The 17239-nt window shown below is 51.8% G+C and overlaps 1 protein-coding gene across 10 annotated transcripts in view; it reads right to left on the bottom strand.

The window, feature by feature from the left end:
* The window catches only part of Hps4 (HPS4 biogenesis of lysosomal organelles complex 3 subunit 2), a 31315-nt gene that overhangs the window by 9014 nt on the left and 5062 nt on the right, over positions 1-17239 (bottom strand). For 5 of the 10 annotated variants that reach the window (XM_013119746.3, XM_040731533.1, XM_021232355.2 and 2 more), the window contains 8 exons: positions 16045-16188; positions 9882-9962; positions 5668-5775; positions 5142-5258; positions 4120-4214; positions 2422-2494; positions 636-672; positions 6-102 (listed from right to left, as the gene is read on the bottom strand). In XM_013119746.3, the coding sequence (XP_012975200.1) occupies positions 6-102; positions 636-672; positions 2422-2494; positions 4120-4214; positions 5142-5258; positions 5668-5775; positions 9882-9962; positions 16045-16188 (752 nt within the window). Of the gene's footprint in view, positions 1-5; positions 103-635; positions 673-2421; positions 2495-4119; positions 4215-5141; positions 5259-5667; positions 5776-8303; positions 8725-8971; positions 9091-9881; positions 9963-10181; positions 10852-16044; positions 16189-17239 lie in introns of those variants that run through there. The other 5 variants (XM_040731534.1, XM_040731535.1, XM_013119748.3 and 2 more) reach the window with 5 other exon arrangements.

Here is a 17239-nt window from a genome sequence, read left to right as displayed (position 1 = left end):
CGTACCTAGTCTTCTGTTCCACCGTGAACTCGTGGAGACTAGCAACTTCCTCCTCAGTCAGAAAAACCGGGGTGATCTGCACACCAGGGGGCAATGCTGCTCCTGCAAGTACAGCCAGCATGGGCAGGGCTCCCCTGGGATGAGGTGGGCCCTTGGCACTCACATGTCTCACTTACACCACACCTGGTTCAGAAAGCAGCACCAGGGCTGCTCTCCTCAGCCCAAAGCCCCAGAGCTGCAGCGGAGACGCTGTGAGCAGCAGGGAAAGAGGAATGTGGCAGCCTCACATCAGACATGATGTCGGAGGAAAGGGCTTGCAGCTGGCCTAGGACTCAGCACATTCAGGCTTTAGAATGCGGCCAGAGCCTCTTGGGGATGCCGCTTCATCCTGAAGGAGGTAGCCGTCACCACACCCCAGACACTGTCTAAGCAATGTCACAGAATGGAGACGAAGGGCAGCAGGCCCAAATCATGACCTTGGAAATCAGAGAGTCAAAGGGCAACTGCCCCTCTAGCTGTGCTAGACCCACTCATCGGCTGACCTGTGAGCAGAGGAGACTCACACAGGCTGGGTGCCCTCTCCCTGGCTCATCCCAGCACGAAGGCAGCACACCACTGCCCACCACACCACGTACCTGCTTCCTGTGGGGCAGCCCCTGCTCCAGGAAGTCTCTGAAACAAACATACACTCAGGTTGGCACCAGATACATTCTCTTGACAACCACTGGGAATTCCTGGCACCATCTGCTCACAGGAGTCAGCCAAGTCCAGGGAGCTGGTGTGACCTGTGCCAAGAGTCCAAGCAGATGGAGCGCGGCCACTTGCTCCTCAGAGGCCAGGAGGAGGCAAGAACTGGCCTACTCGGGCTTCAAAGGGGCAGTTCTGAACTGTTGTCTCTCATGAAGAAAAAAAGCAAGGGTTCCCCGCCTGCGTCCACCTTTGGGTACCTAGTCTAGAATGCAACCATAGAGGCTGGGAATACAGCCCAACGGTAAAACTCAAAGCCATGGCCCCAATCCCCAGCAACAATAAGCAAACAATGTATATCCTCTCGCCCTAAAGCTCACAGTCCTATTAATACTTGGGAATTTCCTCTTTTAGTAAGTGCCTTTTACTACTTTGAGACATTAAATTCAATTCAGTATTTCGATTTAAAACAGTTGAAGTGATTGCACTCATTGGAAAATCTCTGGCTAAGACCTGACGAGGTCTGCAACAGCTCATGAAAATCGACTAACCCTCAGCCACAGACCAGACCCTAGCCGTTCCTCTGTACAGGTGAGAAAACACATTTCCAGCCTTTGGGGCTGTGAGCTTCGGTCCCAACCACTGATCGTGGCTGCTGCACCAAGCTCGACAAAAATACATGTAGTAACACCAGCAGGCTAGTCTGTAGCACCCTCAGACAGTCAAATCCCACCGGCTTCCCCCTTCACTAGCAGGCTAAGAGGGCTGTCTTTCCTCAGTGTGGATTCCCAGAAACTTAGTCAGGGGAGACAGGGCAAGGGTATCTTACAGTTCCACCCACAGGAAGCCAGAGCCCACCCAGGCTCTCTCACGGTAAGAGAGAGGCCAGAGAAGCACTTGAAACAGAAGTTCACAAAACGAGCCAGGCTGGTGGATGAGCTTGGGACCCCAGCACTGGGGAGGTGAAGCAGATGGATCAGAAGTTCTCTATGTAGACCAGGCTACCCGATGGGAACTCCATTTCCAAAATCAAAACAAAATAATTTAAAAGAGAGACAGAGTCTAGATGGAAACTGCTGGGTGAGAGTTGTGGAGTCTATGTTGTCTGGGGCATTTTCTCCCTTCCTAAAACAGGGTCTCACTGCGTGGCCCTGGCTGTCCTGGGACTCGCTTTGTAGAGCAGGCTAGACTCAAACTCACAGACAGCCACCTGCCTGTGGGCAATTCTACTCTCAATGGTGGTACGTGTTCTTCACACACACAGTGAAGGCACATGAAGCTCATGTTCCCCTACACCCTTCCCTCCTGTTTCTTCTTCCTTTCCTCCAGTTCTAGAAACAGAATCTCAGTATGTAGCCCAGGGTAGCTCAGCACTCATGATCATCCTGCCTCAGCTTCCCAGGGCCAGCACACAGCACCACAGCCAGCAGTTTTCCTGGAGATTTAAGGACATGTTCTTTGAAGTGCTCTCTGCCATCAACACTATGCTAGATGCTAGGGGGAGCAGAATGCACACAGCTCTGCGTGGCTTCTAAGAGCCAGCGCACAAGGCCAACGCAGGGCAAATGCTTGCTTTTTCTCTCGCTCCACTCCTTGACCATGCCAAGGCATGAAGAGTTGTGACACATTCAGTGAAGCAAGTGCCCTAGGCCTGTCGACCATGTGGGCCACCCCCCACAGCTGGATGGCAGGGGTTCTGGGTCAGCCTCCCCAGCAGGTTGTACTGTACTGTACCTGGTCTGCAGGGACAGTCTGGTGAAGCAGGACCTTGGCGGTGAGGGAAGGAGGGAGCTGGGAATTCACAATCCTGGGGGTAAGACACAGGGATAAGAACATGATGAAAGAAAGTGCTGGGATGACAGTGTCCCTGGAGGTGGAGGATCTTGGGGATGCGACTGGCAGGAGTTTCATGTGGAAGATCGTCAGTGAAGAGTTCTCTGTTCTGCAGGCCCCACTGACAGTCAAAACGCAAGCTCTCCAGCCAGGCAGGGATGAGGTGAGAAGATGGTAAGGCATGTTAAACACAAGTAAGCCACCGGCCAACCACTTGGAGCACAAAGATACCCAGCATTCAGAGGGCAGGAGGCTGGGGCAACTGCAGGTCAGGATGCTCCTCTCCGAGCTCTAGGCCAGCCTGGGCACTATGTACAGTGAGAACGTCAAAAACCAGCAGAAGCAAAAGTGCCTCGATTGCACACGCCAAGACCCGACTGCTATGTCCCACTTGCACAGAGAGAGCAGAGGGAACTGGTGTGGGAGCTTGTACAGGACTCAGTGCGGTGCTGCTTGCCACACTGCTGGCCACAGGCACAGCTGAGAGCAAGGCCGAAGAGCCTCTGCTCTGTGCAACTGGTGCACAGGGAGGCCTGGGCAAGGTGGCACATGCTTTTAATCTCAGCATTGGGAGGCAGAAGCAGTCTGTCTTTGGGAGTTCAAAGCCAGCCTGATCTACATAGAGAATTCCAGGACAGCCAGGGCTACATGGTAAGATACTGTCTCAAAATAAAGGGTGTGTATGTACTTATTACATATGTGCTATATATGTATATATGTATGTGAGAGAGAAAATACTATTTCTAAATGTTTTAAACATTTATCATGTGGGGTGTGTGTGTGTGAGAGAACACGCGTACATGTGCTCACAGGTAAATGCTACAGTGCAATTGGAGGTCAGAGGACAGTTTGGAAGAGTCAGTTCTCTCTTTCCACCATGTGTCTCAGAATGGAACTCAGGTTATCAGGCTTGGTTGCAAGCACCTTTAGTCACTGAGCCACCTTGCCTGGCCACAAAGACTATTTTGTCAAAGTGGCATACAGCGTCATGCTGAGGAGGATGGGGGAGAAGAAAGGGATGATGTTCGGGGAGGGGGATGCTTGTGGTTGGTCCTCTACATCTACCCACTGCTGTCATTCTCCAGCAAGGCTCTCCACTTCCAGGAGAGGAGACTGAGGCTACCTGTCCAAGATGGCGGAGCAGAGGGTAAGAGAAACCAGGGCCTGAACCCCCACTCTGGAGAGCACTGTCTGAGGCAATGCCTCTCAGCCCTGCCCAAGGCCCAGTCTGCCTGGGCAGTGAGCACAAATGCTCCATAAAAAGAGGCTGTCGGGCCCTGGGCTCTCCCAGCCTAAAGAAAGCTGGTGAGTTTGGTGGAAGGCTGGAACTAGCTGGGTAGCATTAGACATATCCCCTACTTGCAGAGCTGGCTGCTGCCCACGGCGGGGCTCTGAACTGCATCCTGCCCACGGACACTTCACCAAAACAGCCACACCAAGGACCTCAGGTTCCTCTCCTGAACAGTTCCCAATTACACGGTGATGCACCCTCGGCCAAACCAAGTGACCTGGCCTTTGCTAAACAACAGTAGACACTGATTGGAACTAGTGGGGACAGTGGGTGGGAGCACTGAGGGGACACACATGGACACAACTCACAGTCCTTTGTAGAGGATGCAGCCAGCTAGGACATGGGGCGAGCGCTGGCAGGTCTGCAAGATGAGTGCTGCCTTCAGCAGCAACAGGGGCTCCACCTAGGGAGGACAAGACAGGTGCCCGTGAGCTTACACGTGCCTGGGGGGAACAGTGAAGCAGGGCTTCAGAGACCAGCTGAGGGGATCACAACCCATAGCCAGCTCACAGTTCTTGTGAGGAATCAGCTGCTCAACCATGAAGATCACGTGAGCCTGTTCAGAACTGCCCAAACACTGCAGCCTCCCGGCTTCCTGCCTGGCTGCCAGCACTGATGTGAGCCAGTCGGTCAGGACTAAGTAAGAAGGGCCAGGTGCACAGGGTGCCCTCACTCTCACAGCTCCAGACTGTGTTCAGCACCAGCTGGCCTCCGGAGCTGTCCACGGAAGTGGGAAAACCCTACCCCACGCCCGGCACCGTGGGCGCTGGAAATGCTGAGTCCCGGCTGCTTTTTTCAGCAGTGGCGTGGAAGATGCAGAGCTGAGATACACAGGCACCCAGGCCAGCCACACAGCAGCCAGCACTCATTAGGTGAGTGCAAATGGAAAGGAGAATGGTTCAGAGAGAGAACCTTCCTGCCTCTCTCAGATGCAAATGAGCCCAATGTGAGGCAGGCACTCTGATGAAGTCACTAAAGCCATGCCAATTACGTGGAGAGAGAAGGGCCTTTAGGTCTTCGAGTTCAGAGGCAATGATGACGCTCCGTTCCCTGAGCATTTATTTGGTGCCTATTGGTGCAGCCTCACTGGCCTTTAGAGGGGTCCTGGAAGCAGGGCTCCTGATCCATCAGGAGATACTGAGGGTCTCAGAGGCAGTCTGCCTTATCCCTGGAAACTGTTCATCAATCTCTGCTGGAAAACACATGTCCTCTCACTTCCGTAGCTACATGCTCTGACACGGGTGTTCTGCAGCACCTCCCAGCCCTGTCCCAGCAGCCCACACCCGCACCCACAGGCCTGCGCCAGTGAACAGGAGGGCAGCGGCCTTACTTTGGTGTGGTCCAGATTCCACAGGGCGTTGAAGATCCTGTGCAACTCACTGGTGCCCCTGAGGACCTGTGTGATGAAGGTGTCCCACTGTAGGCTCAGCTCCTCCTGAGGACGGCTCTAAGACAAAGACAGGGGGGTCAGCATCTTCAGGAAGGGGCACAGACTCTTCAGTAACGGTGGCGACTTTCTGCAGGGGACTTCCCAACAGGAAGAAGACATTGGGATGGCCAGGCCTGTCTCATACCATCCCTGCCATGTCTTAGCTCTCACTCCAGTGAGCAGTCCTGTCCCAGAACCAGGAAACATCCTGAAGAAAGGGGTACCCACCCAGAGAGGAGGGGAGAGCAGACACATGGGGACTTAGGCATCACTAAGCCACCTTGTCACACAGCACCATGTACTATAGGTGTCAGGCCCTGTATTACAGAGACAGATTCATGTAATACAAAGACAGGTCCAAGGAAGGCTTGGTCCCAGCAGTGCTGATTTTGAAGGGCCCAATGCCCCTAGCAATCTGCACTTCTACCTTATAGGCCAGGGACACAGGACCCATGTAGAAATGAAAGAATCCGATGAGTTGATCCAGAAACTGCCTGCAGCTGACATCCGAGAGCTCCACACCACAGCCCAGAGCCTGCAGAGGGAAAGCAGAAAGACAGTTCTTATGGCTTTCCTCTGAGGCCATAACCAGAGTCCAGACTCTCCAGGGCACCTGCCACAGGCCCACCTAGTCAGGTGGGATGATAACCAGCCTGGGCTGCAAACAGAGCATGTGCCAGGTTAGCCTGGGCTACAGTGAGATCCTGATGGTCAGCCTGGGCTACTGGAAGATCCTGTCCAAAAACTACATCTTCTAGAGCATTACCCTGTGAGGGACCGAGACATGGTTCATCAGCGGGGCATTTACCTAGCATGTGTGAGGTCTCAGTTTGGAAAAAAAGGACCGCCACTCTGTGTGAGCCAGGAGGAAGAGTCATTTGATCAATGGACTTGATCCCAGGACAGAAACAGGGGAAGAGCTTCAGAAATACACAGTGAAAAAAAAAAAAAAGAGAAGGAAAACAACACAAACAAAACCCACCTGGGAGCTGGGAAAGCAGCAGACAGCCAGAGTCACATAGGTCATGGGTGGGGACAAGGGAAGAGAAGCCACTTCCAACAGACAAGCAGACAAAGTCCTACTTCCAGGACAAGCCCACAGCACTCACAAGGGAGACAGGGGGCAAGTCAGTGGCAGAGGGAAACCCTACCTGTCACAATGCTGTGCAGCAGTTCCCTCTGAGGTTAGAACCTTCCATCTCAGAGGGAAGCTTTTTTTTTTTTTTTTTGAGACAGGGTTTCTCTGTGTTGTTTTGGAGCCTATCCTGGAACTCGCTCTGTAGACCAGGCTGGCCTTGAACTCACAGAGATCTGTCTGCCTCTGCCTCCCGAGTACTGGGATTAAAGGTGTGTGCCACCAATGCCCGGCCAGAGGCAAGCTCTTTTAAGACTGGGGTGTTTACAGTGAAACACTCCATCCTACAGACAAGCTCCTTAGGCTCAGGAAGGAAACAACTCAGGAGCTTCAGCAGTTCCTGGAACTGAGCAGATTCACTAGGCCCCAAGAGGATATAGGTGGTAAAGACTGCTAAGAGTCTCTCTCAGAGGAGCCATTTCCCAGAAGATGCTCAGACCAACTGAGGCACCAGGAAATGACACTCTCCAACCTGTTGAGCCGCCTGTAGGCTGTGCAGTATTCAGGTTTCCAGCTTTGTGAGCTGTCACCTGTGCTGGTTGGACTTTAGTGACGTCGTCATCTTTGAGTTGTCTCTACTCCTGTTAGAACCCCTTAACACACCTATATCCCTATTAGTGGCTCCAATAAACTCACTGGCTCACCAAATGGGGCTTTGGTGGTATCTATACTTTGGTCTACCACAGCCTCCTATCTAGGGCAAGTAATAACTATACTGGTTAACTTTATGTCAACTTGACACAGGCTAGAGTCATCTGAGAGGAATCCCCAGTTGAGAAAATGACTCCATGATATAGGACTGTGGACAAGGCTATAGAAAATTTTAATTGGCAATTGATGTGGCGAGGCTCAGCCCATTGTGGGTGGGGCCATCCCTGGGTTGGTGGTCCAGGGTTCTACAAGAAAGCAGGCTGAGCAAGCCACAAGGAGCAAGCCAGTGAGCAGCTCCCCTTCATGGCATCTGCATCAGCTCCTGCCTCCAGGCTCCTGCCCTGTTTGAGTTCCTGTCCTGACTTCCTTCAGTGATGAACAGTGATATGAAAGTTTAAGCCAAATCAACACTTTCCTCCACAAATTGCTTTTGGTCACTGTGTTTCATCACAGCAATAGTAACCCTGACTAGGACCAAACTGTTCCATCTCCCCAGGGAAAACAACACACACACTATCTGCCATGATGGTTCATGGCTATGGGAAGACTAGAGTCCACAAGAGAGTAAAACCACAAATTTTATGTCAAGCTGCAGCTATTGGTGAAAGAGCTATCAGCCAGGCCTGCTTTATGCCTCTGTAGCCACTTGCTGCTGGAAACCGCCTCTTATGGTGACCTGTCACACAGACCAAAACTGAAACCCACCAACGAGGAGAAAATTCAAGAGTGACACCATGACAACTTATAAATGCTCTTGAGTGGCTGGGCGTTGGTGGTGCACACCTTTAATCCCAGAACTCTGGAGGCAGAGGCAGGAGGGTCTCTGTGAGTTCGAGGCCAGCCTGGTCTACAGAGTGAGTTCCAGGACAGCCTCCAAAGCAATACAGAGAAACCCTGTCTGAGGGGGGTTAGGAGAAGCCCTGAGTGACTGCAGCTGGGCACTCTGGTTCTCCGGGCTCCCTGAGGCACTGGTGCGATTAAACTTCATTCTCCACTCTAGTTTCAGGTGTCTGTCCTGAGAGTGGCATTTCTACATCAATTGAATGCTATCTTGTTGAAAACTGAGCTAACCTGGCCTGAGGTCACAGGACACCCACAGGCCGGGAGCTCTAGTGTGGCTGTTACAAGCCCTGTGAGGGAAGGCTCAGAGCGGGGGTACACCGCAGGAAGACGGGGCACTGACAAGCCGAAAGGTGTAGGCGGTAGGAGGTGGGCGCAGGCTGGGAAGTGCATTAAGAGTCACAGCCCTGTCCTTGGTGGCCATGAATAGAGCTCACCAATTGAGAGTAATGTTGGGGGCTTGATAGCTCTGAACCCAAGCCGAGTGGGTGGGTGAAATCTGTCTGTCAAAGCTGCAGAGCCCCAAGAACTCTGAAGTCGGAGGGTGTGCATGGCACCCACAAGAGCGTCCTTCCAGCAGGTGGCTGACACTCAGAAGGTCTTTGGAGGAGGAAGTGAGTCCTCTGCTGTACACGTCTGGTGCTACGGTAGCTTCCAATGCAGAGGGCATTGTGTATAGGTGTGCCACCACAGTGCTGTCATCTTCCTACTCCAACCAAGTCATGACGTCCCCGTGGCTCAGGTTCAGGCAGACAGGAAGAAAGCCACACAAGGCCAAGTGTAAGCAGCTAGTAAGATTTGGATCATTTTTTCAGGGATGCAGAATTCCTTGAGGCATGCCACGTGTCAGGGCCCAGGCTAGGAAGAGGGTTTAGGTGGATCAGATGGCAAATGGGACCAGGACACACAGAGAAGGGCATCAGGTACACATGGCTTGTCCCAGAAGCCTCCTCCCACGGCTCCAAGAGAGAGGGACACGTCCCCCTGCTTCCTGATGCTCCCATGGGCCTCCTTGCGAGGGGGCAGGAAACACCTGTGCCACAAGCCAAGTGATTTCCTCCCGGGGGAAGTTCCTCAGCTGTCCTGTACAACAGGGAGAACCAACCAGTAGAGCCGCCATGCTGGGGGCCAATGCTTCGCAACTGCTCTTTTCCTGGGAGGTCATCCTCCTCCATGTCCTTCCTGAAAGCATTTATTCCACACTCCGGGCCTTCTCAACTTTCACTGTAACCGCAGGACAGAGGTGGAAGTCAGGGCGCAATTCTGGGGCGGCGTTCCCTTCCCCACACTTCAACACCAGCCATGGCATCGGGAGGACGCTCACGCCACTGGGAACCCAGTGATCAAGGAGGGAGTACAAATCCAGAGGAACAGACCCAGACTGCGCCCATGCCACACTGCGAAGGGGAGCTAAGAACCTGGAACCTCTTGGCCCTTGGTGTCGTCCCTCCCTCCCAGGGCGCACAGCGAAGGTCACGGGTGCAAAGGGTCTTCCTCGCTCCCCACAGCGACACAACTGATGTGTCTGGCTGTGAGAGCCCTGGTGCTGCACGCCACAGGCATAAAGTCGCTGCACTTTTCTTCCAACCTCGATGTACACTAGCCTACAGCTCCAAGCCCAGGATCTATCTGGCTCCACTTCACCACCACAAGCCCCGCCCACCACAAGCCCCGCCCACCAGACAAATCCGTCGCCTAGGCCAACAGTCCACATTCTGCTCTACCTGGGCCAACACTAGGAGGCAGTTACCAGTGACTGTAGGACCGGGAAGATGAACAGAAGGGACTACTGTTGCCAGGAGAAGGTGCTGAGCTTCTGAGCCTCGGGCATCAGGATCTGGGAGGGGCAAAGCCCTACAGCCAGGAGAGGAGGGGCTATGGAGTCCCAATGCCAAGACCCTACTACTTGGGACACCAGGGGCAGAAGACCCACCCTTTTCCACCACAGGCCAGCAGGCAGGGCTGCTAGACCACGGTCACTTCCTTCAAGGAAGGAGGAGCCTGCTTTTACATACCAAGGCTTCTGTTACAGTCCTCGTCTGACCAGGAAGAAGGCCATATGCGACTTTCGGGTGAGATGGCCAGAACTGGTTTTCCTGGACCAGAAGAAAAAGGAAAAGGGGCTTCCACTAGTTGGTCAAAACCCCTCTGACAAGCAGGCCCATGAGGCCAGTGCCTGCTCCTCAGTGATCAGCATCAGCAAAGTAGACCTGGAGAGCAGTCCCAGTGAGCACCTAGGTTCCAAAGGAGGGTTTGCTGTGGGCCCCCGCCCCCCACCTACAGAGTCTGCTCATGTGACCATTCTTAACCGCTACCTGAAGCCAGAGTTGATGACCCGGCTGGAGAGGAAGGTGAAGAAGAAGACAGTGGCCGCCATGAGGAAGATAGAGCAGGAGACGGAAGCGGTGAACAGCCGGCGGTCAGCGCTGATAATGGACTACAAGGACCTGAAGCGGGAAATAGAGTGGGAGGAAACAGAGAGCAAGCCCTTCCTGGAGTGCCTGAAGCAGAAGAAGGAGGAGAGCCAGAGGAAGTATGACTCCCTGTGGAAAGATTACATGCAGCAGTGTCAGGAGATAGAGGACAGGAGGAGAGAGCTGGTCTCTGCCTTCGCCTCCCGCACGGCCGAGCTCCAGAAGCAGCTGTTGCAGAGCAGGAAGCTGGAGGTCAATTTCAGGAGGAAGCTGATGGCCCTGAGGCCTATAGCAGAGGTAAAGGAGAGCCAGGACCGGGAGAAAGAGGCCTTAGAGCTAGAGGAAGCCAGCATTGTAGCTGACATTCCCTTAATGGACCAAGAGGCACACTTCCAGTTCCTGAAGGAAAGGGCCGCCCTGGAGAAGCAAGTGGAGGAGCTGAACCTGCTGGAGTCAGGAGAGGACATCACCAGGGAGCTGAAGAAGAAGGTCAAGGCCTTGGAGGCTATGGCCAAACAGGCTCACAAGGACTTCTGTCAGGGCATTAACGCCGAGAATAGTCAGCTTCAAACACAGCTCCGGCAGCTGGATCAGGAATTCCGTAAGCTGGAAGCCAGAAAGGAGAAGCTGGAGCAGAGAAAGCAGCTGTGGAAGGAGCAGCAGTGGTACCTGGAGGCTCTGGCCCGAGGGAGGCAGCGCCTGCAGCAGAGGGAGTACCGCCCCCCCAAACCACAGGCTGCTCCCCACCCAACCCGGGGCCATCTCCTGGGTGCCAGGCTGAGAACCAATCCTAAGTGAGAGCTGCCATGTCCCAGGAAGCAGACTGGAGCTGGAGTTGGGAGTAGCACACCAGAAATGAAGATGCTCTCAGGATAATGCAAAGTACCAAGGGGATGGAGGGCTGAGCTTCTCAGAGGGGCAGAGGGGTCCTGGCTTGGTCCCTTCACAGCAGCCCAAAGGGCTATCCTAATGGAAAGTTTCACAGCATTCGGAAAGCTTTGCTCTTTAGACTCTGTACCTTCCATGACAACAAGTTCCCTGCTGTGGTGTAGACTTTGGTGCTCAACCCTGCTCTAATGTGGACTTCATGACAACAGACGCGTTTGCAATCGGCACCTTCCACACAGTCACCCATCTCACAGTGGTGGGACTGGTGTCTTAGGTGGGTGCTGCGAGTTATTTGGGGAATGGGTTCTTTGCATTTGTGTGTGACTGAGGCTGGATTGGTCTGCAGAGTGGTGGGCTGTGATGTGGTGTGTGGCACTGGGTTTGGGCCGTGTGCACCTGTGTGACAAAATATAGACAGCTCTCTCAGTCCTGGGCATTGCTGCAGGCAAAAAGCCTCAGCATTACATTGTAGAAGTTTAACGTTTACTTAGCTTTAAAATGAACTCATTTAAAACTGTGCTGAAAATGAATTGCTGAACGTACCTTTGGCTTACAGATTTAACTTGCATGTGAAATGCTTTGTTCTTAAACACTGTTACTGAAAAAAATAAAGTCTGCCTGTTATTGTTCAAAAATAAAAGTCTGTTTATCCTTACCCAAAACAAAAGCCTACTTGTGATTGGTAAACATTAAACGTGAAGGTAAGGGGACACAGAGAGAAGGAAGGTGAAAGACAGAATCGAGACAATGGAAGACTTAAGAGCAAAGTGTCAGTACTGGCTGTCCATGTTGCTGGGCACAGGGCACCCGAAGGGTTTAAGATGGAGTGGCATCATGGCAGGTAGGTCCAGCAGGTGGCCATGTCTTAGTATTTGAAGCTGATGGGCTACCACCCCCTCTGCCATCTCCATCTATTTCCTATGTAGTATGTACTGCTCTGTGTGTCTTGTGTGGTCCTATGTAGGTATTAGTGGTCAGAACTGAGCAGCAAAGAACTAAAAGGTTGCTGGCAGGTCGTGTGATACCAACCCCAGTAATCCCACCCAACACTGTCTCAGCACCTTAGTCCGGTGTGGTTGCTTTAGGGAGATTGCAGTCAGTCCTCATCATGTCTCCCAGCTTCCTCAGCACCACCCCCAGTCGGCCTACCCTAGCAGAGCGCTCTCTCTCTGCCTTGCATATATTCCTGTCTCCTGACTGTTTCCAAGTAGCCAGGCGCCCCAGAGTCCTCATCTGCTGAGTCACAGACATGCCATTTCTTGGCACAGTACATGTGGTCAGTGACCTGTAGGAAAGTGCCGGCTAACGAGGCTGCTTACCAACGGGAACGGTGAGCTTGCTCCGTGCAGCACAGGCACAGAATTTATTCGGAATGCTGGGTGAGGCTTGAGTGAACAGGTGGATGGTGAGCAGGCCTGCCTGGCGCTGCTTCCTAGGAGATCTGTGGCTAACCTCAGGTCCAGGCAGTGTGCAGCCTGGTGGATTCCATCCTCCCTTTTCTGATCTACGTGCAGTAGCCAAGTCTTCCAGTTGTGTTCATTTTAAACCCCACCACAGCCCTTAGACATGAGGCAATGTGTTCTGCTCAACTCTTCCCTGGGGTAGAAAGAGAGGAGGAACATCACCTCTCACTGCACAAGGCTGGCCAGTGTTTCCCTGACCTAAAGCAGATGAGGACACAACATGGGAAGAACACACAGTCCAGTCTCTCTCACCAAACATAGACACAAAAACTTCCAAGTCTGGGAAACTAAGGTCAAGAACACAGTGAAGACAGCCATGGTGCTTTAGTTCCAGCACTTGGGAGGCAGAGACAGATGGATCTCTATGAGTTTGAGGCCAGTCTAGTTTACAAAGTGAATTCCAGGACAGCCAGGGCTGTCATACAGAGAAACCCTGTCTTAAAAAAACAAAATAAACAAACAGCTCAGAGCCTTCAAGTTCAGGTCAGAGAAGGTGCAGCGTGAAAGTAGCAAATGGTATGAAGCAATCCACACAGTCAATTCAACCCCCATCAAAATCCAAACACCGTTCCTCAAAGAACTAAAAAAAATCCTAAAATTTACATGGCAAAATAAAAACCAAACCCGGATGAGAAGCAATGCCAGGCCTGTCACCACAGAGTCATAGTCACAAGACCAGCATGGCACCACCCTAAAAGCAAACCTGGAGATTAATCAAAGAGAACAGGGCCAGCAACACAGCAACACTGCTTTAGCCACCTAAGTTTTCAGAGAGCTCTCAAGGAAGGCAGCTTCCTTAACTAAACACACACCTGGGCTGGAAAGACGGCTCAGTGAGTAAAGGCACTAGCTGCCAGGCCTGATGATAAGAGTTCAATCCCAGAGACCTACATGGAAGGAGAAAACCAACTCCAGCAAATTGTTGGACTCTTACCTACACACAGCCATCATAGTATGCATGCTATGGTACAGACACTCTGTGATCTCTTGAGCACAGACACACACACACACACACACACACACACACACACACACACACACACACAGACTCTGAATGAATGAATGAATGAATGAATGAATGAATATCAACATGAGTTGAATCGGGGATGATCCATAATGCACAATGTACCCATAAATCATAATGAAACCATGGCATCTGCAGAATCCATAGAAATCAGTATAGTAAGCAAAACAATGGCTTTTGGGACCCTATTCCTCATACTGGGTTGCCTTGTTCAGCCTTAATACAAGGGGAGGAGCACAGTTTTACTGCAACTTGATATGCCATGCTTTGTGGATACCCATGGGAGGCCTGCCCCTTTCTGAACAGAAACAAGAGGAGTGGAGGTGGGAGATGGGAGGGGAAACTGCACTGTGGTGCAGATGTAAAATAAATACATTTAATAAAAAAGATCTGGAAGGATATATACCCCTTGTTTTCTATAGAGAACTTAGATTTATTTTTTATATTTTGGGGGAGGCAGGGGTCACAGCAGACATGTGGTCAGAGCAGGTAGGGGTCAGAGCACAACTTGAAAGAATAGGTTCTCTACTTCTACTATATGCATCTTGAGGAAGCCAGAAGAGGGTATCAGATCCCCTTGAACTGGATCACAGATGATTGTGAGCCACCATATGTGTGCTGGGAACTGAACCCAGGTGCTTGGGAAAGCTTAACCACCGAGCCAGCTCTCCAGGTCCATGAGTCATGAAGTCAAAAAGAGGATTATGGAGATCATTAGGAGGTAAGAACATTTTTTTTTTTGAATAGGGTCTCTACTGTGCTGGAACTTACTGTGTAAACCTGGCTGTCCTGGAACTCAAGATATTCACCTGCCTTTGCCTTCTGAGTGCTGGGATTAAAGATGTGGCCACCAAAATGGGCCAAGAAGACCCCTTTTAAGGAGGTTGGAAATTGAGAGGACAACGGGACATAGGTAACAAAAACAGGAACAGAGAACTGAAGAGACACAGGTGCGTGACAACGCCATAATGTGACCTGCTGCTGTGTGCGCCCTCCACAGACACCAAGCACTTCTGTCCTGTCAACGGGGCTGGCCTGAAGTGCCCATTCCTGCTCATCCCTGGTCCCACCTTGGCTCAGGTGCACTCAAGCCTGCTCAGTGAGCTGTACCTATGCCGACCTCCCTTCTGCCATGTACTGAGGCCTACTGTGACACTGCATGTTAAACTGGGGTGCCATGACAGACAATGCAGAGATGGGGAGCAGGAGGTAACAGAGTCCCGGCAGTCCTACGTGGGTGATGCTGAGGCCAGGGCCTGCTTCTCTGGAAGGCGGTGCTTAGCTACAATGTGAGCCTGCCTTAGAACCACTGGGCTGGAAGAAAGTCACTAGGAATGTGACATCATCAAGGAACCTGGATGGAGCTGGGCGGTGGTGGCACATGCCTTTAATCCCAGCACTCAGGAGGCAGAGGCAGGTGGATCTCTGTGAGTTCGAGGCCAGCCTGGTCTACAGAGTGAGTTCCAGGACAGCCTCCAAAACAATACAGAGAAACAAAAACAAGGAACCTGGATGGAGGGGACCCAGGCTGTCTTGTGGTGGGAGCCGTATGAACTGCTGCCCCACTCCCACCCCAGGACGACTGTACTGTATACTCAGGACTCCCAGTCATACCCACAACTTAACTGCAAGAGCAGCTCTGGCCAGAGCCACTGGGAAAGGGACTGACTGCAGGAGAGACATTGTCCATCCCAAGACTCACACAAAGCTATAAAAATCACAGCCCGTGGAACTTGCCGAATCTTCAAGCAGACCAAGACCCATGCTCACAGTTCCCTCACTTGTGACTCAGTGAAGGCGCAGGAATGCTGGATAACCAGGTGGGAAAAAAAACTACCCTTGACCTCCACTCTCACCAGCCACAGACAGAAGTCCAGGTGGGTTTATAAACACAAATTTAGAAGCAAAAACAATCAAACTTTTTTTAAAAAAGAAACTAGAGACCAAACCAGTAGGTAATAGTTTCTTAGGCTAGGGAAGGCAACAGCAACAAGATAACTGGACACCATCAAAACAGAGGACAGTGGCTCACCAAGGAAAAGTGACAGGCATGCTACAAACCCGGTCTCCACATACACACACATGTACATAGACACATGCATACATACATGCACGTGTACATGCACACCAGACATGTGCAAACATAGATGAGTAAAAATAGCATCAGGAAATCTCCCATAATCTAGCCCAGGCCGTATCTGAGATGTTTGGGGGAGGGGCTGTGGTGTTGCTCCAGGGCAGAGCACTTTCTTGACATCTTGAGGCCCTGGCAGGTTCTCCCCTTCAGTGACAGCAGTGTTCAGAGAGCACTGAGGACTGAGGAGCAGCTGCAGTCACAGGAAGGCCACCACACTCCCACACCAGCTATGTGTCTTCAGACTCAACTTACCCACAGGTAGTCTCCATCCACCCTGATGGCAAATTTGAGCTTCCGCAGGCGGATGAGCGTGGGTGGGGTACCAGAAAGGTCCCACAGGCAGCGTACAACTCCAGCAAGCTGGCCACAGATCAGCTCCTGTTGGTCCAGCAGGGTCTGTGGGAGAAGCAGACAACATTTGACCTGATTGCTCTGCGCAGACCAGCATCTGTCCCCATTTTCCCAGGCCAAGGATAGCTTTTACGGTTTTTAATGACTATCACATGCGTTTCTGTGTGTGCTCGTGTGTGAGTGGGGCATCTGCACTGTAGCACCTGCATGGAGATCAGAGGACCATTTTGGACGTCAATTTTCCATTATGGGTTCCAGTATAGTGATACATTTGCCCGTGAACCTGTAACAGTGGCCACGCCTTTTGACCATTAAAAGGGGCAGATTGGGACCCCTCTGAGGTCATGGAGGCAGGGTCTGCATCCTTGGAACAGGAACACCGCAACAGTCACTTACTGTTTTCTGTGTAAGTTCTTCCCCCAATAAAACACCACTTGTCATTTATACTGTGTCTGGTGAATCCACAATTTCTACACCTTCATTCCAGAGATTGTGTTTTTGACTTGCTGAGCCATCTGGCTAGTAGTGTGTGTGTGTTTTGGTTTTTGCTGTTGTTGTTAAGACAGTATCTTATTGTGTAGCCTTGACTGTGCTGAAACTCAGACCATGTAGAACAGGCTGGTTTCAAACTCAGAGATCCATTTGCCTCTGCCTTCCCAGTGCTAGGATTAAAGGTGTTCACCAACACCACCCTGCCAGTTTTTATATTTTTAAGGGTCATTAAGAAACAGCAACAGCAGCCGGGCGGTGGTGGCGCATGCCTTTAATCCCAGCACTCGGGAGGCAGAGGCAGGCGGATCTCTGTGAGTTCGAGGCCAGGCTGGACTGACAGCCTCCAAAACAATACAGAGAAACCCTGTCTTGTAAAAGCCAAAAAAAAAAAAAAAAAAAGAAAAGAAAGAAAGAAACAGCAACAGTTGAGTTTGGTGGTCTATGCCTAGAATCCTCCTGACACAAAAGAATCCAGAGTTCAAAGCTATGTTTCTACTCCAAGGTCTGGAGTTCGATTCCCAGTATCCACATGGCAGCTCACAACCATCTGTAACCATCCAGTCCCAGGGGATGTGACCACCTCCTCTGCCCTCCTTGGGCACTA

The sequence above is a fragment of the Mesocricetus auratus genome, unplaced genomic scaffold, assembly GCF_017639785.1.
Source record: "Mesocricetus auratus isolate SY011 unplaced genomic scaffold, BCM_Maur_2.0 Super-Scaffold_100025, whole genome shotgun sequence".
NCBI classification, from domain to species: domain Eukaryota; kingdom Metazoa; phylum Chordata; class Mammalia; order Rodentia; family Cricetidae; genus Mesocricetus; species Mesocricetus auratus.
The sequence above is the reverse complement of the archived record's forward strand: the minus strand, read 5'-3'. Positions and strand labels throughout refer to the sequence as shown.